This window comes from Castanea sativa, chromosome 12 (assembly GCF_040712315.1).
Source record: "Castanea sativa cultivar Marrone di Chiusa Pesio chromosome 12, ASM4071231v1".
NCBI lineage: Eukaryota > Viridiplantae > Streptophyta > Magnoliopsida > Fagales > Fagaceae > Castanea > Castanea sativa.
The window spans coordinates 49,186,142-49,212,014 of record NC_134024.1 but is presented as its reverse complement, the minus strand read 5'-3'; the positions used below and the strand labels follow the sequence as shown (position 1 = coordinate 49,212,014).

General features: G+C 34.6%; 1 protein-coding gene, 1 long non-coding RNA gene and 1 pseudogene across 16 annotated transcripts; 1 reads left to right on the top strand and 2 right to left on the bottom strand.

The window, feature by feature from the left end:
• Positions 1-2,682: 2,682 nt before the first annotated feature.
• On the bottom strand, positions 2,683-11,328 carry LOC142619481 (importin beta-like SAD2). 15 transcript variants are annotated; one of them, XR_012841499.1, is made up of 8 exons: positions 10,968-11,303; positions 9,664-9,859; positions 9,448-9,503; positions 9,166-9,361; positions 8,317-8,413; positions 5,449-6,448; positions 4,421-4,593; positions 2,683-2,970 (listed from the first exon to the last, which is right to left on the bottom strand). XR_012841499.1 is itself a non-coding variant. In XM_075792592.1 (8 exons), the coding sequence occupies exons 2-4, from the start codon at positions 9,781-9,783 to the stop codon at positions 8,388-8,390; spliced, it is 342 nt and encodes a 113-aa protein (XP_075648707.1). In that variant the 5' UTR covers positions 9,784-9,859; positions 10,968-11,303; the 3' UTR covers positions 2,683-2,970; positions 4,421-4,593; positions 5,449-5,529; positions 6,303-6,448; positions 8,317-8,387. The 15 variants fall into 15 exon arrangements, 13 of the variants coding, with proteins under 13 accessions (XP_075648707.1, XP_075648715.1, XP_075648710.1 ...); XM_075792592.1 differs by lacking the exon at positions 9,448-9,503 and having other exon boundaries at positions 5,449-5,529; positions 6,303-6,448; XM_075792600.1 differs by lacking the exon at positions 9,448-9,503 and adding an exon at positions 8,840-8,949 and having other exon boundaries at positions 4,421-5,529.
• A 2,258-nt stretch (positions 11,329-13,586) lies between these two features.
• LOC142620835 (uncharacterized) lies at positions 13,587-20,948 on the top strand (annotated as a pseudogene).
• Positions 20,949-22,879: 1,931 nt separating this feature from the next.
• Positions 22,880-25,372, bottom strand: LOC142619487 (uncharacterized). The gene is made up of 3 exons (XR_012841504.1): positions 24,947-25,372; positions 23,533-23,628; positions 22,880-23,087 (listed from the first exon to the last, which is right to left on the bottom strand). It is a non-coding gene; the product is annotated as an uncharacterized LOC142619487 (long non-coding RNA).
• Positions 25,373-25,873: the final 501 nt, after the last annotated feature.

Here is a 25,873-nt window from a genome sequence, read left to right as displayed (position 1 = left end):
TGACAATTTAGGACTAATAAATATTTAAAATTATTGTTAAGATTAATCAAAATGATTATGAACGCTATTATTTAGAACCTTATAGTTGATTGATTGGTGACCTGCTTATCGGATTAATTGATGGTTTAACCGTTTAAGATTCATATATATTTAAAATCCAAACAATCAATAAGGGAGTCTTCCGGTTTGCAAAAAGTAAGCAAAGATAATTGGTCTTATAGTAAATTAATAATATAAAAGGAAGCATCAAATCTGCTGTAAGAGTTTCTCTCTTCTTCCCCCTAATTTGGCATCTCTTGAACGTAACACCCATAGATTCAAATTTTAATAATATTTAGTCAAAAGGCTCATAAAATTCAAAGAAAAAAAAAAACTAGAACTTTGAGTCTCTTGTTCGAATACCCAAATTAGATCAAATGCCTCTTAACCATAATGGGGTTGCTATGCTACCACCATTGTGATCAAAATCAAAATACAATTATACAAAAAGATAATTCTGAATTGGTGGTTGTTCAAATAATGCTAATTCAATTTTAATACTTTTTTTATAAAAAATTACAAATTTTTAATCCAAAGACTGAACTCTAAGTTCATTTTATTTGTTGTCCAGAGCCTTTGGTCTACCTTATATAAGCCAGGCAAAACTTTTTGACTTAGAAAAACTGTTTCCTAGTGCCAATTTCTTCTCTTCACACTAACGTTGGGCTAAAAACAAAGCTTGTGTGTTGGTGAGGCTCTAGAATCTTGACAAACAATGAGAAGAAATCAACATTCATTTAATGGGAATACAAGACATCGAAATCTAGTACTGTATGCATTGGGTTTTCTTTCTTTGCAGATGGGTGTAGTTTCAGTAGGTACTGAAAGTCTAGATATGTGAGTCTCAAGTCAAAGAATAATTAATGTCTAGTTTGAAGTAGGGTACTATATTTGCAATCCCCTAGTATTGATGATGGAAGAGCCATATAAGAATTAAGAAGCCTCATTAGCCGGAGCCATAAATTTAGCAATTTAACATCACAAAAACTATTTTATTTATTTTACCATTTTATTTTACAAAGCACCTAACATTGGTGGTTTTATTTTAGCTTTTAATACAATAAAATAATATAAACAACACAAGAAAATAATATATGTACTACAATAAACAACAACCACTACCACCAACACAATAAAATAATATAATTTTTAATAAAATATTTTTTTTATACCATCTTAGCTACAATGATGGTTGTGCATTATAGCTCAAAAGCCAAATTTTTTGGCTTTCCCTCCACCATTGTAGGCTTGCAACATGATTTTTAGTATTGGTGGTACTAAAATGCTAGCAATATGGCATTTTAACACCACCAATACTAATGTTTAAAATCTATTGTAATATTCTAGTATGATAGTGTCTTAGCTTTAGTTGGCTTTTCTCACCTAAAGTCATGCGTCCTTTTTGCTTTAATAAAGACAATAATTTCATAATTAGTAGCTAATAGAGCCATTAGACATCAATTCATGAAACAAAAGTTGATAGTTTGAATCTACATTTTCCTATTCTCTTTAAGACCAAAACTTATTTATATTAACGAAAAAAAAAGCTTCGCTTCTCTATAAAAGAAGATTGTCTTATCCAAGTTTACCAAAAAGATTGACTTATCCAAACCATTGAAACTTTCCATTCACTTTCTAATCCTTGCTCTCAAAGCGGAGATTCGAGAAAGCAACATAGAAATTTTCTCATTACATGTCTAACACATTTGCTTAGTATTATACTAAAAACCAAAAAAAAAAAAAAATACAAGGATTTTGAGGCTTTGAGCATTTAATTAATTGATGGTTTATTTATTTATTTTTTTACCAGATTAATTGATGGTTTAGGACAAATAAATATTTAAAATTATTGTTAGGATTAATCAAAATGATTATAAATGCCATTATTTAGATTCTTACAATTGATTTATGACCTATTTTTTATATTTCCATCTCAATGCTTTATGGGAAAAGTCTTAAAATAATTGGACAATGATTTTTACACTTTGGGAACTCTTTAATTGATGGCTTATTTAATTATTATTTTAATTGGATTAAGTGATGCTGTGATGGTTTAAGACTCATATATATTTAAAATCCAAACAATCAATAAGGGAGTCCTCCCGTTTGCACCTTTGCATCTTATAATAAATTAATAATATAAAAAGAAAGTGTTGAATTTGTTGTTAGTCTCTCTCCTCTTTTCCCCATAATTTGGCACTGTCGGTGCGTTATTTCTTTGGACATAACACCCATAAATTCAAATTTTAATAATATTTAGTCAAAAAGCTCATAAAATTCAAAGAAAAATATCCATAATTTTGAGTATCTTATTCAAATACCCAAATTAGATCAAATACCTCCTAATCATAATAGAATTGTTACGCTACTACCATTGTGATCAAAATCAAAATACAATTATATAAAACGATAATTCTGAATTCGTGATTGTTAAATAATACCAATTCAATTTTTAATACATTTAAAAAAAAAAATTACAAATTTATAGTCCGAAGACTTTGAACCTTTAAAGTCTTAAAGTTGATTTTATTTTTTGTCTAGTCTCTCTTAATATAAGCCGGGCAGAACTTTTTTACTTAGAAAAACTGTTTCCCTTTCACACTAACGTTGAAAATTGTTTCCCTTGACAATCAATGCTTGTGAGAAGAAATCAACATTCATTTAATGGGAATAGGGACCATTGTACAAAACTATGGTCCACTATTCAATGGTAATGTATTGACATCGAGTAAACCTTTTAGCATTATTACATGTGCACCATAGTACAAAACTATACTATACAATCCTATAAAAAAAAAACTATATTATACAAATGTTCAAGAAATAACACGCTATAGTGCCGAACAAATCTTCAAAAAAAAAAATATCATCATAATGCCTGCACTGTTTCCTTCAATAACATTGTGCTCTCAAATCTTTTTAAAATGAATTCTGCATTTCAAAATGAACCATATATCATATATTCATATGGCAACAATCAACAAAACTAGACTAAAAATTGAAAATGATGGCTCATTTTAGTATATCATATTTCTGAAACAAAATTCCCAGTAAAAAGTTAGCTATGAATTAAATTACATTTGCTGCAGTGCAGTGTCGGTTGGGTGTATGGTATTACACCGCGTGGATCAGCCCACATGTTTGGTCAAAGCTCATTTATGAGCTTGTCTTCTCAAGCCACACAAAATCAGCAAGCTGACTGAAGTTGAATATGAAATTCTACGGTAAAAAGTTGAATTATGCTAGGACCACACGAAATCATAGTTGCAGTGCAGTGTCCGTTGGGTTGGGTGTACCCCTTGATTGGTCAAAGCTCATTTATGAGTTTGGTAGAAAGTTGAATTATGCTAGGTCCACACGAAATCATAGTTGCAGTGCAGTGTCCGTTGGGTTGGGTGTACCCCTTGATTGGTCAAAGCTCATTTATGAGTTTGCTATGAATTATGCTAGGACCACACGAAATCATAGTTGCAGTGCAGTGTCCGTTGGGTTGGGTGTACCCCCTTGATTGGTGAAAGCTCATTTATGAGTTTATCTTCTGAAGTCACACAAAATCAGCTTTTGGTTTAATGCAAAGCTGACTAGAAGCGTGTGAGACACGCCGAAGTTGAAAAGAAGAAAAGATCGGGTGCATGGCAAAATTGAAAACTACACACACGCAAGTAGGAAGTTGCGGACTGATCTAAGATTCCTATTTGTGAGATCTTACTGTTTAAGATTATTGTGTTTGTGACCAAGTAGAAAATTGTGGACTGATCTAACAAGAACTCACTTTGAAAAAATTAAGTTCAAAAGTAGTCCCATTGGAGCTGCCATTCATGACAATAGAGTTTGAAGACAAAGTCGATTCTTTTTATTTTGAGACTCCAGCAAAATGCATTTCAGACACATTGTCCTCCAAGAAAATCTGTGCAATATTTTAACTCCTTCCAAGTTTGAAAGTAGAACCCAGCTTTCTAGTGTGGTTCCCCCATTCAATTGATTCAATTTAAAGATGTAACGTCCACAGGGTTAAAAAAATTTCAAGAGATTTTGAGATGGGAGTATGGGGCCATCGAAGAAGTTATCAAATATACAAAGAAAGATATGCAAGATGCCTAAATTGGTCTAAGAAATCTGGGATTTTCCCTCTAAGCTGACTACTAGACAAAAACATGTTAAGGTTCCAAAAATTTAGTTTAGTACTCCGTACTTGGCCTTGTAGATCACTGGAGCCTAAGGAAAGGTACGAAAGTTTATTACTAATTGCTTTTGTGCCATTAAATGATTCATAGAAAGATTAAGTGGGATGTAAAATTGACATTTTTAGGGACCAATGCGTGTCATGAAGTTGGCTTTGAGGCAACCATATTGCTGAAAGAGAAGGGAGCTAATTCATTACCTGAAGCAAATTTTTGTTCTCCTTTGAAGCTTGACGCCACTTGTGCAAAAATATTGACGGAAGAAAGATGAGAAACCCACCATAGAGCATTCATACAAAGATCATTTCCCTGCAAATTACGAAAATAAATCTCTGATAGATGTCTAAGCTGCTGACAAATGAAACTCCAAATCCTGCAAAAGAGAGATTGAGATGTGTAAGTCTCTTCCAAGTAACCAAAATAGCTTGGAATACCCTTACCAGTAGAAGTATTAAACTTAAGTATTTTAGTAGCTCTAGCTAGGGTAATGAAGGATTAATCTTGCCACCCAATGGTAATCTATATCAGCAGAATTTGAAATTGCTTCGTGGGGCTTGACCCAACTTTCCACTTATATTGTCACATTAAACTCCAGAAATTTTCTGGAACAGACTAAGTCGATAACCCATTTGAAGGATTTTTAAGCGCTTTATAAAGGGATTGTTTCTCTTTCTCATTGCAAGTTACATTGGAGCTCCTTTGCATAAGATGGAATACTAGGGTATTAAAAGGAAAACAAAAGCAAGAGAATCACAAGAAATTATGAAAGATATAGACATGATGAAGCAATAATTAAGGAAGAATTTCAGTCAGAGGAAACTTAAAACATTCATAGCAAGCCACAAAACAAGCATGTAGTTAAATAGGCTTTTCGCCAAAACTAGTCATTGATGCTTAGGTCACAAATAATGTTTATGCCTTTGTCCATTTCTCCAGTAATTAACCATTGTGATTATTTAAATATCACCTTTGAAGGAACTGTTTACCACCAGCAAATAAACATCATAACTTTCATGTATGCCAGGGTCATAATTCTCTTAAGACTTGTAAATAGGATCTTCAAAGTTCACTAAATACAAAGTTTCTTTCAGGTGGGATAAAGTATTCCATAGTACACTGTTGAGCTCAACTTCCAAGTTGCAAGTTTCATGTTCTTTTTAATTGGTCCAAAATAGATTGTAAGACAAGTTTTCATATTACATAGGCCTTCATCCCAAACAAATCTTACTAGCTTTCAGCTGAGTGCTTCTTGGTCATGTCCCCCTTCTTATAGATTTGAGATGCTTGTTCTGAATTCGGAATTAAGAAACTGCATACCAGTAGCAAATAAATGTATAGGAACATGATATCAAATTTCATTAGACCAATGTGCAGTAGCTTTTGCAAAAATAATGAAGGAAGCGACATTGCCTAACCAGGTGATGGGCTCACCATCACAGTCTTTATTAATTAAGCACAGCCTTTGATTCCCTAAACATCATCTTTTTAGCCGAATGAGAACATATTCATCATAAAAAAAAATAAAGCAATATTGATTAGCTAAGCAGTTTCCTAAATATCCTTCTTTTTTTTTTTTTTTTGGAAGTTGAATGAGATTTATTCATTAGAAACAAATACATTGCAAACAAGACTAGCAGACTACCAAAAAGAACCAAAACAATACAAAGAGCCCAATCCACAATAAGGATAAAACACTATAGATTACAGGACAACATATCATCAAAAGCAAACAGAAGATAGAAAAATACAAAGGTTAAGAATTAGAATCAAATACAGTCATAGGGATATTTCAAAAAGAACAAAACCCTTGTTTCTGGCAGAATTCAAAATATGCCAGTTTGATGCCAGTCCATCTAACCTTTACAACAATAATATTGAATGTAGCTTTTTCATCTTTAAGTTGTTCTCATGCCATTGAGAGTTTGCTCCATCCAAGTTGGATATATAAGAGCAATCCAAGAAAATTCAAAAATGATAACAACAAAGCTTTTCTGCCTTTTAGAACTCCTATTGCCTAAGCTAACTATGCATCCCAAGTATCAAGTCTTCTAGGAATGGAACAAAGCCTATTAGTTAGAATACCTGGTAAGCTTGAACTGCTAAACTTTTGGTGTAGTAAGTCTAATAGCATTTATGCTGTCCCCAACATTCAGATTTTCCAGATTTTGTAGTTCTAAATTGACATTTTCTGCTACATTGTGATTGATGTTTGCCTCAAAACACTTGCCCTGAATACGAATTACCCATTTGATAGTTAAGTTCGAAAGTTCTTATTTGAATTAACAGGAGAATTGTACTAAAAATTTTCAAACACAAGAATTGTATAGAAAATTTTCACACAGACACGAATCTCTTTAACATTATGGGCTATAGAGAGAGAAATCAAATTGGATTGCCTTTGGCAAGATATAGTCATATAGATTACCACTTTTAACAGATGAGTGCTTGTATGAGCTGAAAATTGATTTTATACTATCAAATTGGATTGCCTCGGACATTTATAGGAAGAAACATCGTATTCATATATATTCTATCTGTCATCAAAGTAAATGATTTCTTTTAGAAATTAGGTAAAGCAGATCTAGAAAATAGTCCTAGGATTGTGCCACTTGTCCCAATATGTTTAGTATATCACCATTTATTGTAGAAAATAGTCCTAGGATTGTGCCACTTGTCCCAAAATCATTTCTGTTCCACGAGAACATTTTAACAAAATAAACAGCAGGTAGTATTTTCATCATCTCTGTGTAAGCTTGCAAGTCCACTTAGTTGTGATGCAATCTGGTGATGATAATATGCTTTGTCCAATAACTATGACGCATGGTATACTAAAAAAAATGCTGATATGCATTTCTTGATATTGTTTTCCTATCCTGAAAAATAAATCCCATCGTGTTTATTGTAAATCCATGATGATATCTATTAGGAAAATGCGGCATTTGGAATGGCTGTGTGATGAATGTAAACTCAAATTCTTGGAGCTAAAAGTAAAGAAGAATCACTGGTTCATTAGTTTCAAAATTGGAGAATCAAGAAGAGGTGGTGGAGAAACTTGAAAGCCCAGATGAAACCTGAGGACTTTGTAGAGTCTCTGCCTGCCAATGGGTGCTGCCCATGATTTGTATTTCATCACTGATGAGAATTTCCAGAAAGCAAGATTTTTTTCATTGCATGGTAATTCTACTTTTCCTCAAGTAAGTCAATATGCATGCTTAAAGACTAATGTTTCTCCTTTGGAATACTGTGCACATAAATTCTGATGAAAAAATCATAGCAAATTTTGCTTCCCAAGTAATGAAACTACTCTCAAAATGTTAATGACACAATAGAACTAGAAATTGGATGCCAAGATAGATTTGGCTTCCAGGCTGAACACTTCTCCTCTTTGGAGGCGTGCAATTATATTGAAGGCCAAAATAATAAACAATTTGGTATGCAGTGTTGCCAATGAAAGTTGACTCTCTTGTTTTTCAGGTCAACTTGATACATCAAAAGTGAGAAGTAAGATGGTCTATGCCACCTCCAAAGATAGATTCAAGGGGGACCTAGATCAGGATGACACTCAAGTCAAGTTGAGAGCAACAGATCCTAGTAAAATGAGCCTTGACATTGTAAAAGGGTAAGCACTTTGTCATTTCACCCTTTTGATGTTTAGCTCTTCCTAACAATAATATTCTATGAGCATTTTTTTTTCTATCCCTTGTCCTTTTTATTCTTTAGTGTTGTATGGACTCAAACTAAACCTATAGAATAATGTCATACAATGAATTCATCTGTCATGATTAGCACCTTTTAGGCTGTTTTTCAAAGTCATGTTTGCTAGCACATAATTCAAACTTCAGAACCCCCAAATTTGTGTGGGTTTTAAAGTAGAGTACAGGCCACTTGGAAAAGCACCAAATCTGTGTTTTAATGGAAAGAACTAGGTACCAAGGATCCATACATCCATTGACTGGATAAAAAAGGAAAACATAAGCAGCCCATATTAAGGGATAGATTAATAAATCTACTTGTTTACAGACTTGCTTAAAACTGGAAAGATATAAACAACTAACCTAGTGTTCTATTCTTTTTAGTGCAAAGTGAATAGACATACCACTCCGTACATAAATAGTTTGTACAGATCATTGGCAGAAATCATAACACTACGGTGCACATGAACCAGAGCTACCTTCGGAAGCATACACAAGGTCCTGCAATAATCAATTATATTCCCACAGAGTAAGCTTTTAGCAAGTTACATGCGCACCGTAGTACAATACTTTATGATACAAATGTGCAAGAAATACTCGTCACAGTGCCAACTCTGTTTCCTTCAGTAACATTGTGAAGTATGTGGTAGAAATTGAATAATAAAAGAACAAATGAGAAACTAATACAAAATGAGTGTTTTACTTAAAAAAAAAAAAAAAAACAAACAAACAAACAAAAAAACAAAAAGAAGAAAAAATTGAAGGGGCCATTACCTTAAAGTTTCTCATTATTTTTGTAATTTTCAATTGGCCAAGTATTATCAAAACTCAAAGATAGGGGGCATAAGAAAAAAATTAAATTTTTTACTTGGCAGGCCACAAGAAAATTCAACAGAAAAATAAACAGTGGTAACAAAGTAGAATTACCCTTTACGCAGAAGTTCTTGTGTATATTTACATGTGAAGGCACAAGGACAAGATACAGAAACCCTTTACGTACCCATACGAAATAGCAGAAATACCAATCCTTTAAACAACTGTCAACCGCAAACACTCAAGAAGATAAAGAATCCAATATATACAGAAAACATAATACACAAGCAAATTAAATACCCTTGAGAGTTATTGATAACAACAAATACAAGGCCCACCAATCCTCTTTGGCAGCTAAACCTTATCAGGAAATAAAAAGATTCGAAAAAGAATAGAAACAATGTCAAAAATAAGCCAAATTGAGGTATTAGAATACATACCTTGGCCATCACTTGTTAACATTCTACGCATTATAGGGACCAACGTTGGTTCAACTTGGACAAAAAGTTGAGGATGCCTGCTCACTGATTCAAGAATTGTGCCAATGGCATGCAAACAGCCAACTGCAGCCAAAGCACCAGGATCATCAGCTTCATCTTCAGCTTCCAGCTGTGTTCGTGCACCTCCAGAATGCAGCTGTTTGAATATTTATTAAAAAAAGAAGTTGTCAAGCATTTCTGAATATACGTGTAAAATCAAATAAAAATGGAGGCTAACAGTACCAAATTCTGGCATAACCCAAGACCTTAAGGTGCCATCTCCTCCCCAAACTTGTCCACTATAGTCTCCAAAATAAAGACAAGGTCCTCATTCTCAACCTCATTCATAAGTTTAAAGAACTCTAGAACCGGACTAATCAAATTTGCATAGTTTAAATCAAAACTATCATAAAAGTGAACAAGTTCAAAAATATATTCCATTTATCATAGCTTACATACCTCTAAATTTCTCGCTGAAAGACTATCATCTAGATATGTAAGGTGTCCATTGACAGTAGATGTTGCAGCAACCCGTGCCTGTCTCCCTTGGATTAAAGACGAAGGCTGGCTAGTGTGCATATCAAATTGAGACTGAATAAGCCTGAGTTGTTTCTGCAACTCTAAAGCTTAAGCTTTATATGCCAAAGTTGCAATCCTAGAAATAAATTACAATTTTTAAGAATTCTTTAATTAAAAAAATCAGCATTGGAAGCAGAATACTAGAATTTCATGATCACTAACCCAAAAAATTGACCACAAATACATCAACAAAAAATTTCATCAGAAGCTAAAAGATTATTTGTCTCCCAACTAAGTGAGGTCCTAGAAGGGGTGGCTTGGATAAGGTTTTACCTTCAGCATCTTTTGCATTAAGTGGGCACACAAAAATGTATCATGTCATAATGAACCTAACACCATGTTTAGTTAATATAATAAAATAAAGTGAAAACCAAATACAACCCAGAAGATAACCATTGGATTTGGATTCAGCATCAAATTAAGACACAGATAAATATCATCCATCATGATTCAAACTTGCTAAAATTTCTGCTCCTAAAATGAAACTCCATTTCATAGTGTCCAAAATCTTGGACTCAAAACCATCAACAGATTAAAATCAGAGAAATAAAGTATCAAAGACGATGTGCTACCTTAATCCTTTGAGCCAAAAGTAAAACCACAAACCCAACAAATCCATTTAACACTTTACCTCTGTTTCATCTGTAAACCAAAATTCTTGATGTGAAGCTAAGAAGTACTTGAATATGTAAAGCGTTTTTAATTTCTAGAAGAAAGCTTTTATACACGAACACAAGCGTTTTGCTGGTAAGCTTACTGGGAGAGGCTAAAAGTTATGTAATGGCACTCGTTACATCTTTAGATTCGTAATATTTAATAAAAACCATGAAAGAAACCCATTTCAAATGGAGATGAACCTAATACAAAAGTTACAGTTTAAACTTTAAAAGCCCTATTTCTCAAACATGAAAAAGGGCATGCAATAAATATGCATATTTAACTGAAAATGAAACTCACCATCAAAGGCATATACAACAACAATCACTATGATGCAAATTTGAAACCCTAACCCCAAATGAGTTTGATGTAGATGCCTCGTATATATTTCATACATTATTGTCAATAAAAGCGAAAAATGTACAACAGCCATGTTCTTATTGGTAAGTTATAGAAGCGGTGAATGAATTTCAGTCCACAGTAGTTGACAATCATATACAAGTAAAAGCAATGTGTAGAAAGAATACCCAATATCTTTCTTCAATGCCAAAAAGGTGCTTCCTGGTCTAGCAGAAAAGGCAGAAATGCTACCATCAAAAGCAAAGTCCAAGTCCTCTCTCTCCCTGTAATCACCCAAAAAATTCAAATTCAGTGGAAAATTGCTCACGCCTGTGGTTTAAAATAAATGACAATAAGAAACCCTAATTGAAATGGAAAATTGAGAGAGAGAGAGAGAGAGAGAGAGAGAGAAGCGGAGACTGGAGCGAGACAAGCTTTGCAATTTGCTCTTCTTCTTTTTTTCTTCTTTTTTCTTTTTTTTTTTGGACCAAAGACGATAAAATTTGCTCTTAAACTGCCTTTCGAAGTACCTGCAACTTCCTGGCATAGTTTGGTCATATTGGATTGAGATCCGGTGCTAGCACTTGATACCATTCGCCCATTTTCTCTCACAAATTTTTTTACATTTTTAACTTAAAACTTTTTAACTCTCCTTCAATATATTTTATGGATGAAATTGAAAGTTATTTTTTCAACTTTCAATCTCAGCCATTGATTACAATTGCATCAGGTGCAATACTTTACGTATTGCACCTAATCTGAATCTGGTCATATTACCGTCCCGTTTGGGTAGCAGTGACGTTTGGTGTTTGGCATTTCACGCCTTTTTTTATTTTATTATTACCACCACCTTTTGCACTGTTCATAGGACATGAACAGTACATTAAGGCAAAGCTACAATGTAGAAAGCAGTGAACAGTAATTCATAAATTATTTTTTTATTCTTTTCAGCAATAAGTTTTTAGTTTTCAGCAAAATAAGTAATATCCAAACACACACTACAAGGACTTGGATCCGATGCAATTTTCCTCACACATCAATTTTTATCTCATTTTTTTTAACTTTTTTCAATTTTTATTTTATTTTAATGGTTCAGATTGGAAGATACTATTTTCAACTTTCAATCTCAACCATCTATTGCTATTGCATTAGGTGCACTTGATCTTAATCCATAATACGAAGGATGTGCAATACCTTGCCTCTTTTTACTGAGCTTTTAATATTTTTTGGGTACGTAGACATTGTAACTCCATTGGTGATGTGCAATAACCTTACCTTTTTTTACTTAGTTTTTAACTTTTCATGTAACTCTAGCGTAGGCATTGTAACTCTATTGGTTATTCACTTGCAAGATGAGCTACTTTGTTTCCCTAATTATTGGTCTGGATGGATGATGTTTCACTAGATGTTAAAGCTATATTTTAAGCTGATTTAAAAAGCCTCTCTTACCCATAAAAAAAAAATAAAAAAAGCCTCTCTTAATAAATAAATAAAAAACCCACGTTTACCATCTCTCCTTTTTGGTTCAACATATACGTGAAATTTGCCAACTTTCTCACAAATTCACTCCACATTATGCCCAGTCTATAATCCATCAAATTTGGTCAACTTCAAGGCATCTTTGAAGGACCAACCTAGTCAACCAGTCAAAGTACAAGCTTTATATTCCAAACACAAAGAATCATCAACTTCTACTTTGAGTTTAACAGGAAGAGTTAAAATATATATTTGTGATATTAGGTTTATGTGTATTAATATTAGAGTATATTTAAAGTTCTATTTCACAATTCATCCTACATTCCATCTTCTATCTTAACATACAACCTATTAATTAAAATAATATAAGCACCCATTAAAATATATAAACCAACCACCTAAAAACCCATAAAAAACTAGCAATTGCTACCACCACCGCCCACAACCCACAAATGCACATAAACCAATCTTAAAGGCCCACACCACCATCGCAAGACCCACCAAAATACACAACTCACACCACCACCATCGTACCAACCCATGATCCACCAACAACCCACAACCCACAATGCCTCCATCACACGACCCACACCACCACCGTCGCACCACCACATGATCAAAGAGAGAAAGAGAAGTGAGAGAGACAAGATACTAAAAGAGGGACGGAAAAGGGAGACAATGAGTCACAAAGAGAGAGAGAGAGAGAGAGAGAGAGAGAGAGAGAGAGTAAAAACAATAATAACTATAAAAAGTTTTGTAAACTCTAAGAGTTTACTATAGGATGATGCTAGAATTTTCCAATTATAAGAAACCGGATGCAGTCGAGATTTTATATTAGGTGTTCTAGAATATATAGCAATTTTGGCGGTTTCGACATTCCAAATCTAATGATAAGCCCATGTAGGACTTACCCTAACTCCTATAATCCTTATATATACATGACTCAGACTCATTGTAATACATGCACTTGCCTTTTGAGCTTTATTTTCCTTTTTTATAGGTGAACAAAAGGGAAAACGCTAAAAGTCCTATTAATTTTATTACAATAACTTAACAAACTTACATAGAAATGAAGTAAAATTCAAAATTCCTAGTATCATTCTATGGGCGAGATGGGGCTAGGAGTGTATATTTATATGCATAATGGGCCGGAGGCCTAAGTCGAGGACATTAAGCGGTCCGAGTATGAGTAAACATTTTACTAAGGGTCTGTATTAATTCATAAAGAGGCAAGGTTTGATCGTGATCATCCAAGAAGTTGGTCCAAAGAGGAATGTCTCTTCGGATCAGCTAGGCAGAGGTCGGAATGAGTTATCTGCCATCTAGAAGCAATGTCCCGTGAGACTCTGTTGATAAAGATGTGCAACATAGGGGTATAGGACAAAGGAAAACCATGAAATATCTAAGGAAAAAGCTGCTGCCACCGCATTGAATGCTCTACAACTAACTCTCTAGTTGCATTAATGAGGAAGTGATGCCTAAGTAGTAGTGCTCAGCCTTATGGCTATCTTCAAAGGTTTCAGGAAGGTGCTGATGGGACAAGTATCCTGACCGGCAATTTGATCCATACGTGGAGGATAGAGAGAGAATAAAAGGAAGTATAAAAGGAAGAGGAAAACCCCAAGATAGGGGGATTGGAGAAAAAAGATAAAAAACACTGTAAATTGAATATTTGTAATTTGTCTTTAAGAAATGAGAAATATAAAAACAAGCTCCTCGGCTTGAGTCTGAGGACAATTTTTCATCATACAAACCAATCCATCATTATTGTTTTGTGATCTTGGATCATTATTATAGTTAGCTAAGCTCATAAGAAACTAGATTTTGAACTCACTCTCTATAAATTTATTGTATTAGGCTCTTTGGGCTTATACCCTTACCATTATTGGGCTTAAGTACAAATTGTGACCTTACACATTCATATGGTAAAAAATTGTCAATCTTGCTGGAGGAAAATTTTTCATCTTTTGTACGAGCTAAACACATAAAAATATTATTGGATCTTCTTAGGAATGGAATAAAACATCAAAAAATAATTAATATGAAGCCTAAATAATCAATTTAGGCTAAAACCCAAATTATACGTTTTAAGTTTGGATGAATTATCCTTTTTTGTTCCTAATACTTTTTATTTATCATTTTAGTTCTGAAGCTTTAAATTTCTCAATTAAGTTAGTTATTTTATCTATTATTGTCTATAAAATTAACATTGTTTCATCATGTTTAAAAAACTTTGTGAAAATATCATTTTAGGATCACTATCAATTTGTTCTGAACATTTTGTTAGTTTGGTACTTATTATTTTCTACTTGCAATCAATTTTCTTTAATCGTGGGTTTCAGTCTGGTAAAGTCTCTAACGGTTGTATAAGAGATCTGAGGTTCAATCCCTGCTTACACCAAAAACTGATTAATGTTTTGGTCAGATAAAAAAAATTTCCTTTAATGAATTGATTGTGAGAACCAAATTAACTATAAATTAAAAATAAAAGGAATGAAATTGACAGCTATCAAATCATAAATGACCAAATTGAAAGTGACCCCAACATGTAAGGATCTATTTAAAGAAAAAAAAGATTTTTTAATTTTCTATTATTACTTAACAAAACATTATAGACGAAAATGGACAGAAAAACAATTTGATAAAATTTGAAGTTTAATTGTTTAAGGATCAAAAAGCAAAAATATTGATATTGTACCCAAAAAGCAAAAATATTGATATCTGTGAGTAGCAGTGCTAAATTGGAAGAAAATATGGGTATCTGTTTTTATTTTGTAATTTTTTTGGGGGTGTATCAAACTCACAATAACCAGCCCCTTTAGAAGCTGAATTAGATAAGTAATACCCATTTTGGATATGGGGACTAGGGAGGGACAACTTACTTTTGTGCTATGTGACTAATGTTCTACACATAACTACAAGTCTTGTGTTGTTCAATTACATATCCTGGAAATTGTGACCATTTGCTGTTTTGAAATTCAACTTTACATTATTAACTTATTCTCAAGTGAAGACCTTGAATGCAATGGGGTTGCAATTCATAATGTTCTTACCTTTTTTGATGAAAACACACCCCTCTCTTTCTGGTACCTTTGATTGGCAAACAAAGACAAGGTAATACTAATCAATAAGTCTAGGGACACAATATTTTTCAAAACTACTTATATGGCATGTTGTGATTGGTGTACTCCAGTGGGAGTGATGTTGCTTTAATCACAACAGGCCAAGCCATAAAAGTTGTAAAAAATATTGTGTTCCTAAGATTACTCAATACTAATTGCTGCCTTAGGTTTCTCTTTTGTTTTTCTTTGCCCCCAAAGAACAGGCTCAACCTAAAATTAAGGTGATTTTTGTAAGATCTTGAATATTCTAAGTAACTCCTGAAATAGTATTGCTTGGACAGGTTCAGAAATTTCACGTTAAGGAAATGGAATTATCTTTCACACAAGGCCGATGGAACTATGATCGCAGGGGTGGATTTGACCCCATCTCAAGCAGCAATGCAAAGCCTCCTGGAGTAGAGTTGTGGGCTGTCTTTGATGTCCCTAAAGATCAGGTTGATGCTTCCTGGAAGAATTTAACCCGTACTCTTTCAGGTCTTTTTTGTGCTTCCATAAACTTCCTAGAGTCTTCTACAGCTTATTCTGCTCATGAATGGGGCTTTCACCCATCTTTAGGTGGCCTGAGGTATGGTACATTACCCCGTGAGGCTGTTTGCACCAAGAACCTAACTCCTTGGTTGAAGCTACTTCCATGACGAGACAAAGCTGGGCTTTCTGCCTTATTGGACAGACCTTCCATATATAGAGGATTTTATCATTCTCAACGGTTGCGCTTGGCCTCATCTGAATCTCATTCAAGCGACGTGGAATCAGGAATTGCACTAGAACAAGCACTTACAGTTGTTCTTCAACCTATTTAGTCACAGAACGAGTAAAACTTTTTTGAGCGAAACAAAATTGCAACCAAGCTGGTCTTTGAGTTCAATTTTTGGGAGGAAAGTCACAGGAAGATGTGTTCTTGCAAAGTCTAGTAATGTTTACCTTCAACTTGAGAGAGGCTTAGTCACTGAGCTTGAGAATCTGCAGGACAATGCGATAACTGGGCCTGATCATGTAGGCTCTGGAGGGTTGAAGGATAACCCTGGTTTTGAATTGTCTGTTAGGCCGGACAAGGTGTTTAAAGAAGTAAATAGCTTGCATAGGAAGAGCCCATCTGTTCTTTATGAATATTCAATTGAGAGGTATAGTGCCTTTGAGCCATTTGATTTAGGCCTTACATGGAAGTTTCCTGTAGTTTGGTCGTGTCCACGAGCACCATTACACTCTAGTAGGTTCTTAATGGGTAGTGGGAATCAAAGGGGCACTATTGCAATATCTTTTATATCCACAGATTTGGAGGAGGGGTTCCTGGGTGCTAATATTGGTGAAGACAGTTGTAAGTTGCAAGCCAACATTTTTCAAGTTGTGCCTCGGTATATTAAGGTCTATTATCATACTCTACGGGTTTTTATTGATGGGCAACCTCAAGCTATTGCTAACGTTGTAGAGAAGATGCATGTTTCACCTTCTGAAGACAAGGTATCGCCTGGGGTGATGGAGCTGGTCCTAAAATTTCCTAGTGCTGTGAAATCAGCAGCTTTAACTTTAGAGTTTGATAAGGTATGAATCATATGATCTAGCTATTCTTCACTATTTTTTTTTTGTTGGGGGGGGGGGGGGGGAATTTCATTTATCTGATAAAAAAAACTTCTTCTTGTCTTGCGTTTGGTTGGGTGTAAAATATTTTCAGGTGAAAATATTTTCGGGAAAGGAAAATAATTTTTAGTGTTTGGTTGCAATTTTAAAATTATATTGGAAAATAATTTGAAGTGTTTGGTAACATTCAGAAAATGCAAATTTTTCATTAATTTCTCACATTTTCTCAGCTTCCAAACAAGTTTTATATCAAAAAATCCACCAGCACCCACACAGCACCCACAGAAAAATCCACCACCACCCACACACCAGCACCACACAACACAAAAGCCATAAAAAACCACCAAAACACTACTACCCAGGCCACCACAACAGCAACTTTTAAAATCAGAGATCAAAGAGAGAAAGATTGAGAGATTGAGGGAAAGAGATCGGTAACGGCGGCCAGATTAGTAACGACGAGGGCGGGTTTGGGCTTGGGACGGTGGTCTCGCGGCTCGATCTCGCCGGCGAGCTAGCGATCTCGCGGCTCGATCTCGAGGGCGCAAGCTTGTCGGCGCATCTGGGCTTGGGGCTAGATCTTGCCGGCGCGAGCTCGTCGTCTCGTCGGCACTTCTCTCTTTCTCTCTCTTCGTTCTCTGTCTCCCTTTCTTCGTGCTCTCTCTCTCTCTCTCTCTCTCTCTCTCTCTCTCTCTCTCTCTCTCTCTCTCTCTCTCTCTCTCTATTTTCAGTCGAAAATGTGATTTGAAGGTAAAATAGGAACGGATTTGATTTTCCGTCGTATAAGGGCTATTTTACGATCAAACCGTAAAATAATTTCAGTTGACCAAATTTTGTATGCCTACCAAACACACGCAAATGCGAAAAATAATTTCTGAAATTGATTTACCGTTGAACTAAACGCAGCCTAAATCTAAGCTGTGGATTTGTCTGATTGAATCACAGATCTTCTTTGATCAGATGCACAATGCTATTTTCTAAGGTCTCATAAATAAATAACTTTGTAGCTTAGAGTGAAACACTGCCAATTATGTCATGTGTTGCATAGGATGTCAATATAGTGACTCTAATAGTGAATCCTCTAATTCATTGAAATGACTTCATAGCTTAATAATGGACAAAGTTGATAATGTTATTTATAAATATAGGTTGTCGAATTCACTAGTTTGAACTTTCATCAACCACCTAGGGCTGTAAATGAACCAACCTGTTTACTAACAGCTTTGGCTCAGCTTGAAAATATGTTTTTTTCCTCTATCTATCGAAAAATATGTTACTTTATTTGGCAAATGAGCCAAGCTTGAGCCTAAGCTTAAGCTCGGCTATTAAACAAGCCGTCCTCAAACATAATAATGTGTTTGTGAACAAGCTTATGAGTTTGAGGCTTGTTTTAAGTATATATGATATATATTTATATTTATACAAGTATAAGTGGGAGATTTGTGCATTGTGTACAACATTTTTAATAAATACATGTATAAAATAATTTCCACTATAATTTAGTTATTAATTATTATCATAGATTTGTGAATGGGTAAAATAATTATCGTCGTAGTGTTTACTCAATATGAGAAAAAAATTGAGTTAATCAAGTAGCTCCTAAACAAGCTTGAGCTTGTTTGACAATAAAATGAACCAAGCTTGAACATATATTATAGTTTGGTAATTAGCTCAAAGGGCTTTTTTTTAAAAAAAAATTTTTATAAGTAAAATAGAAGTGATTAGCTCAATGATGCATTCAAACTGTTATATCTGTTTAGTGTCCTTGAGAGGGCTCTGTTTAAAGAAATCAATCATTGAAATTTAGCAGGTGATATTTTTTTTTACTCATTCAATTTCATTGCCATCCAAAAGTAGTCTCCCACTTCATGTGTTATAATGACTAGGACTTATCTCCCCTACTTGGCCCTTTATTAATGCTTCAATGAATTTAACTGGAATTTGTGTTTATTTACTTAAAACTTGATGAAAATTTGCATCATCTTGTCTAAGAAGCTCTAAGTTTGGCATTGTATATGGACTTAACAATTTTTCCAAATTTGAGGGGCCTAAACAATGTTTTACTTGTCAAAGTAATGATCATACATTAATTATTTATTTATCAAAAAGTACATTATAGATATAAAAAGGCAACCATATGCTGGTTTTGATGAAGGTGAAGATGATAATAGTGAGGAACACTATGTGGCCCTTTCAACAAAATTGAAAAGGAAACCCATGTAGTTCACCTTGAATGCACCTTCTTTTCTTAAGTTCTATTTATATTTAGAAATGTTCCTTACTTCATGAAGCATTGCTTTCTTTTCAATTTGGGCCTCTTAGATTGGGGGACCTTATTGCCTCAATGTTACTTTGAGCCTATTTATTAGATGGGACTTTAGTGCATTGTTATTGGAGCTACCTAACTATAATTCTTACGTTGAGATTGCTCTATGCCAAAGTTATCTGTCAAGGAGCAGCCTAGTGGTTGGAGGCTTGGGATGAGCTGTAAACCCAACAATCTTGAGTTTGATCCCTACTAGGAGTTTCCTTAGATTACTTGATACATGGTTTAGGCAGGTGGGGTTGTGTATCTGTAGTTTACTCCTCAGGGGTGGGTCCAAAAGGCCCTGCCTTGGCGAGGTTCCATATCAAGAGAGAGAGAGAGAGATTACTCTATGCCAAAGTTGAGTGTGCATTTAGCTCTTCATTATAATTTGTTGATATTCTTGCTTACTTCTTATGTCTAAATAGGGATTTTTGCACATCGATGAATAACCTCCAGATGCTAATCAGGGGTTTGACATTCCATCAGCTGTAATAATCTTTCCAAACTTCCAGCTAGCATGCAGTATCTTGAAGATAACTCTTCAAACAAGTCAACCATGTTGTGAAATTTCAGGTACTATCTACTCCTTGCATGCCATCAGTTGTATTTATGCTTTAAATTTTGCCTATTCATCTGTCTGAGTCTGTGGTGCAGGAAAAGAGTCCACTTCTGTCTTACACAGTAGTATTACTTGTACCATTGACAACTCCTGATTTTAGCAGGCCTTACAATGTCATCACAATTACATGCACGGTGTTTGCATTATATTTTGGATCTTTGCTCAATGTACTTCGAAGACGGGTTGGAGAGGAGGAAAGAACTCTGAAAAACAGGGGTAAGTCTCTCTCGGTTTATTTATTTTTTGTTATTATTATTATTATTATTATTATTATTATTATTATTATTTTAAAAAGAAAAGGGTCTATCGGTATAAGTCATTGACTCATTTGTGATAATACAAGTTTGTAGAATAATTAGTTAGCAACACAGTACTACCCTCACCTAGGGTGCCTCGACAGTAAGGGAGAGTGTATGGACTAATTGTAAACTTGTTTCGACTCCCAGTTGAGGCATTTCACAATTTACCCGAAAACCTGCTTAGTGGGAGTGTGTAGGCATCCGGGGCTTCCCCCAAGGGTGATCCCACTGGCCCATACCTTGAGGGGGATTCCTCGTCGTCAAAAAAAAAAACAGAGGGAGCAACACAGTACCGGTCATAATAACAGCTGTCCATATGTCTTTGAGATAAATATATATATATATATATATATATATATATATATATATATGTATGTATGTATGTATGTATGTATGCATGTATGTATGTGTATGTATATGTATATATATTCTGCAATTTAGCTGGCTTGCTGTTTCCCTGCTTCTAATGTTTGCCTTTCATTATCCTGCTTGCAGCTTCCAAGAAAGCTGGTCGGCTTCCTCAGCTGCTATCCCGGTTGTCTGCCAAGCTTAAAGGAAAGGAATGGGAACCCCCCCAGTCTCCCTCAGCTTCATCATCCTTCATCAGTTCAAAACTTATACTAAAAGTCTTAATAATGGCTGGCGTGGCTGTTTTTTGGCAATACTATTCTGAATGACATTAGCAAGCCAACTAGATATTTCAATGTACACTATGCCAATGAGTGTGTACAATATGAGCCTCTAACCCAAAACTAACACCCTAGTTTTATGTGTAGGGTACACACTTTGCTTAGAATCATCTTAAATGAATTGACTTATTTACCGACTTCTTTAAATATTAATTACCTTCATCCTTCATTTCCTGATTAATCACTATTCGACAGTTTTGAGTTTGGAACTGGAAACTAGGCGAGGCCAATCAAACTTGTCTATGCTGTACTTTTCTTGTTTCTTGCATTCTTATTTGCACCATCAGATTCAAAATTTATTATATAGAAATTCCCATTCTTTTTACCTATGCTGTACTTTTCTTCTATGAAGGGATGATGCATAACTTCCCCTGGTTATTTGTAGTGCTGGGGAAACACAAATTATCTTTACACAACAAGTTGTAATGACTCTTCAAGCTGCCTGTCTTAGTTCAATCAAGTTTGTTTTGAATTGCTAGCGAACTTATAAAGCCGAGTTTAGGTATGGTTATTGATTGCCATATAATTTCATATAGATAGTACAAGTGGTAATCACCAAGAGCAAGTTGTCCGAACAATTTTTACCCAATTGAACTCATGAAGTATCAAGCCTAAAAGACATTAAAATATGAATATTATTTTCATAAGTACAGTCATTCCAAAGATGTTTTTGTTTGTGTAATGCGCAAAAAGAACAAAAAGAAAATATACTCTAACACAGAGCAACTCAACCCAGTATAAGAATTTATTTATTGCTAGTGACCAAAGGAAATAACCCATAAACTAGAATCCCAAGATGATTTCATGTGTGCAAAGAGAATGAAAATCAAATCATGTTCTAACTACTGAAAATCATTTTTTGGTAGATCACAAACATTTATTCACAACAAAGGCAATTAAGGGTCCGTTTGGATAGAACTTATTTTGCTGAAACTGAAAACTGAAAACTGAAAACACTGTAGCAAAATAATTTTTAAAGGTGTGAATAGTTCTGTAGGACCCATTTTTAATGAAAAAATTGTTGAAAAGTGAAATTTGTAGGACCCGTGAATAGTGCATTTGTGCACTGTTCATGGCTGAAAAGTCAATATATGCTGCTGGTAAAAAAAAAAAAAAAAAAAAAGCAAAAACGGGACGTGAACGCACAAACGCGAATCCAAACGCCTTCTAAATTACAAGACCTTTCAAGCAATATATGTGTAGCAAAAGCCTTATATTTGTATCAAAGGCAATTAAAATACTAAATTTTACAAACTTACAACACTTATATCCTCATCAAAAACCATTTAAAAGTTGACAATCTATAAGGAGACAACAAGTAAAGAAAAAAGAAACTTATAAGGGGGTGGAACCGTGGAAGAGAACGAAAGAGAGAAACAAAAAGAAGCCTCATGTCATCCTCTTGCAAGGAGAAGCTTCAATTGTCTCATCTCTAGGGATGGCAATTTAGATCCGGCCTGCGGATACCCGGCCCGGCCCGACCCTAATGGGCCGGATTTTACCCGGCCCGATAAAGAATAGGGTCGGGTATGGGTTTTTTAAAAAAAACCCGAAGCGGGTTCGGGTCGGATCCGGGTTTTAAAAAAAAATCCGAAACCCGACTCGAAACCCGCCCCGGATAAAAACCCGGTTATGGAGGATAAGACATTTTGTAAGAATTTCTTAGTCTTTTTCATTTGTTAGTTGGAGGATAAGACATTTTGTAATTTCTTAGACTTGTGGGATTTATTTTGTAGCTTTTTAAGTGATTTGTTGATTTAAAATCTTAGTTGTGATTTATTGATTTATGATTAACCTATAATTTGGTTTGATTTGGTTGCCCTAAAATGTGGCCTAAATGCCAAATTTTGGCATTTGGGCCATGTTAAATGGCTTGAATAGGCTTGAGTCTAGGGAAAAAATTTAATGGGCTTCAAAAAAAAAAAATTTGTTGGGTTAGATTTGGGCCCAAGAAGATAAACGGGGCCCGCGGGGCCCGTGAGGCCCGGCGGGGCGGGTATGGGCCCCGGGAAAAAAACCCGATTAATAATCGGGCCGGGTCCGGGTTCCGGGTCTTGGCCCGCGGGTCGGGTCCGGGTATGCAAAAACCCGGCCCGAACCCGACCCGTTGCCATTCCTACTCATCTCCTCGCATCCGCTTCAAATTCTTACTCATATAACTGCATGTAAATTGGGTGTGTACAAAGGTTTTTGGGAGGTCATTTCCTCTTCCTTGAATATCTGCAAAACGGCCCAAACAGTATCATTTACAATTTGTTATTTAGCTTGGTAAACAAAACACAAAACAAATCTTTTGTATCTGGGGCAGGGGGCAATTGGTTGGACATTTAGAAAGATAATGGTCATTAAATTGTTGGTCAGGTTAGATATTATGAGGATAGGCCATTTAGTTAAACCCAAGCTCTGTTAAAAAAAAAAAATTCCAACATGAGCCAAATTAAGCAAAGGTGAGATCATGTGGGTAGCCATTGAGATTCAAGGGAGAGATAATGCTTTCATCTAAGCAGAAATATTCAACCCAAATCAAAAAGGGACCACCTGGCTTCCATGTCTTTGGAGGAAAGGAGAAATATTACATATAGTTGATGACTTCAAGCAAGAGTAACAAAGGTTATAAAACTAATGTAAACAGATGAATTTTAAGTCACATGTCAAGTCAATGTACCTGACTCCATTTCATTTATCTTTAACTTCTTGAGTAGGCTTACATCTTCCAACATTTGCTTTCTCTTGGAACTCAGGCCATGGAGAGCTTTGCCTCCTGAAAGAGCCAACCATAGATTTGTTAGTGTCAAGTGTTGACATAGCAAAAGTAGTTTCAGAAAGCATATTTTCTAAGCCACAATGCTATGCCAGTCTTTCATTATCAAGTACATTCCAAATTGACAAATGACTTGAAGACGTTTTTTATAATCATCCTTAATTATCACAACCTGTTAAACAAACTCACAAATTCTTTTTATTTTTTTCTTTAAATATAAGTTTCTTCACTGCCTATGACAAAAATTCCCACAATAGCAACATCAATTCCAAATATGGTATAGTATGGCTAAAGTTAAAAAATGACCATGGTATGAAAGCAGATTAGGAAGTTCTAATTTTCCAAAACATTATCAATTTATCACAATGACATCCAAGGGTTTAACTATTTCCCTTTCCTTCAACCTTTTATTCTTCACCAAGTTGAAATCTTCAGCTTGTGGCCTTGTACTATCACCATCAACTTTATCTGCTGCTACATAGTCACTTCCATTAACAGCATCTAGAGGGTCACGCACCCTTGGAAAAACCATAAGTATATCTTAATGAAAGAACCGAGTGATCCAATCACACTTGGGATAGACTGTGTACAACATTGTATAGCATTGTGCACACCATTGGACTACATCATTCAATTTTTTGGAAAAATTATAGAAACCATTTGTGACCCAATCCATCTTGCAATAGTGTTACAACATTATATTACAAATTAACATCACAAACAACTCAACCCTTCCCAGATATTCTCACCATGAAAGTTTGAAGTGACTGCTTTTGACAAATGTTTTAGTCCCTATGTGTCTAGCGGAGCAATGATGTGGCAGTTTTTAGTTTGGTCCAAGAAGTATAAAGGACTAAAAAAAAACGTTTTTTTTTTAGAGATAGTTTCAACTTATGTTCTTGATAATAACTTTTTATCATCAGACCAAAACACTAATCGATTTTTGGTATAGGTAGATATTCATTCCCAAATCTTTTATTCAACCGTTGAAAATTTACCAGCTAACTAAACACAAAAGTTTTAAATTTTAAGGACCAACAATATATTTTGGAGAAAAAAAAAATCTCAAATTCAAAACAAATAATTTATTTCAATTTTTCACATTTTTTGAAGAAACCCAGCAGAGCATAATGCAACCATTACCTTTATTTCCAATAAAATTTAAATAAACATATAACATTAACTATATATTCCAAGTCCAGCCTACAGGTTAAAAGAAAAACCAAGCAAATATAATAAATACCGATTTTTCTTTCATTCTCCCATATACTCTGAGAAACCCTTTAAAAGTAAAGAGAAAAGAAAAAGAACAACTTACTCTTAGAGCCAAGTTTGGTAAGCTTGCCATCAACGATAAGAGCGTCTTGGTGATTTTTCCCAGTGGAAAAGCCTCTGGCAGAGAAGAAAGAAATAAGGGAGTTCCAGCCACTTCCAGGTGACTGAGGAGGCTATGAAATCAACCCCTCTGCTGATGAAGTGATCGTTGAGCTTGAGAGTTGATGAGTCGAGCCCAAAGGTCCGAGCTATGGAGCCCAGGTCGAGTCTCTGCTCGTCCCACACCACCAACCAGACCGCCTTTGATACTAAGGGACAGAACAGCTTGATGCTTCTCTGTTTATTGCTCATTCCTCTCTCTCTATCTCTCTCTGTTTGTCTGTCGAGACTCTGCGTCAGTTGTCTGACGATATCGGGTGACAGTGTTTACTCTACTATGCTTCTAACGGCTTCTGGAATTGTTTCTCTACTCTCCAGAACTTGGTACTACTTTATTTTTATTATTATTATTATAAAAAATAGAAAAAACAAAATAACTAGGGCGGAATCAGAATTTTATTAGGAAGGTTAAAGGCAAAACTAATTTTAGCATTTTAATTTATATTATTTACAATTTATTATCTACAATATATTATTTTGTCGTATAAGTTTTTAAAACTTCACAATTTTAGGAGTTATTATTTTAATATATATTTTTAAATTTGATTCTATAGTTAAATTATTCATTAAATTCTCAAAAAATATAAATAAAAATATTTAGTGCATCTTGCCATTTTAGACGTTTAGTGAATGACGCAATTAAGAAACAAATTAAATGTATTATTTAATAGAATTTTTGGTATTTTTGCGTTAAATTTAGTTGTAGCAATTTGGTATTAAACTAGTTAGTACTTGTGTCTTGATCTACCGATAAAAAACAATCTTTATAAGTATATGTTATAAGTTGAAACTCTCATCGACAAAAAAAAAA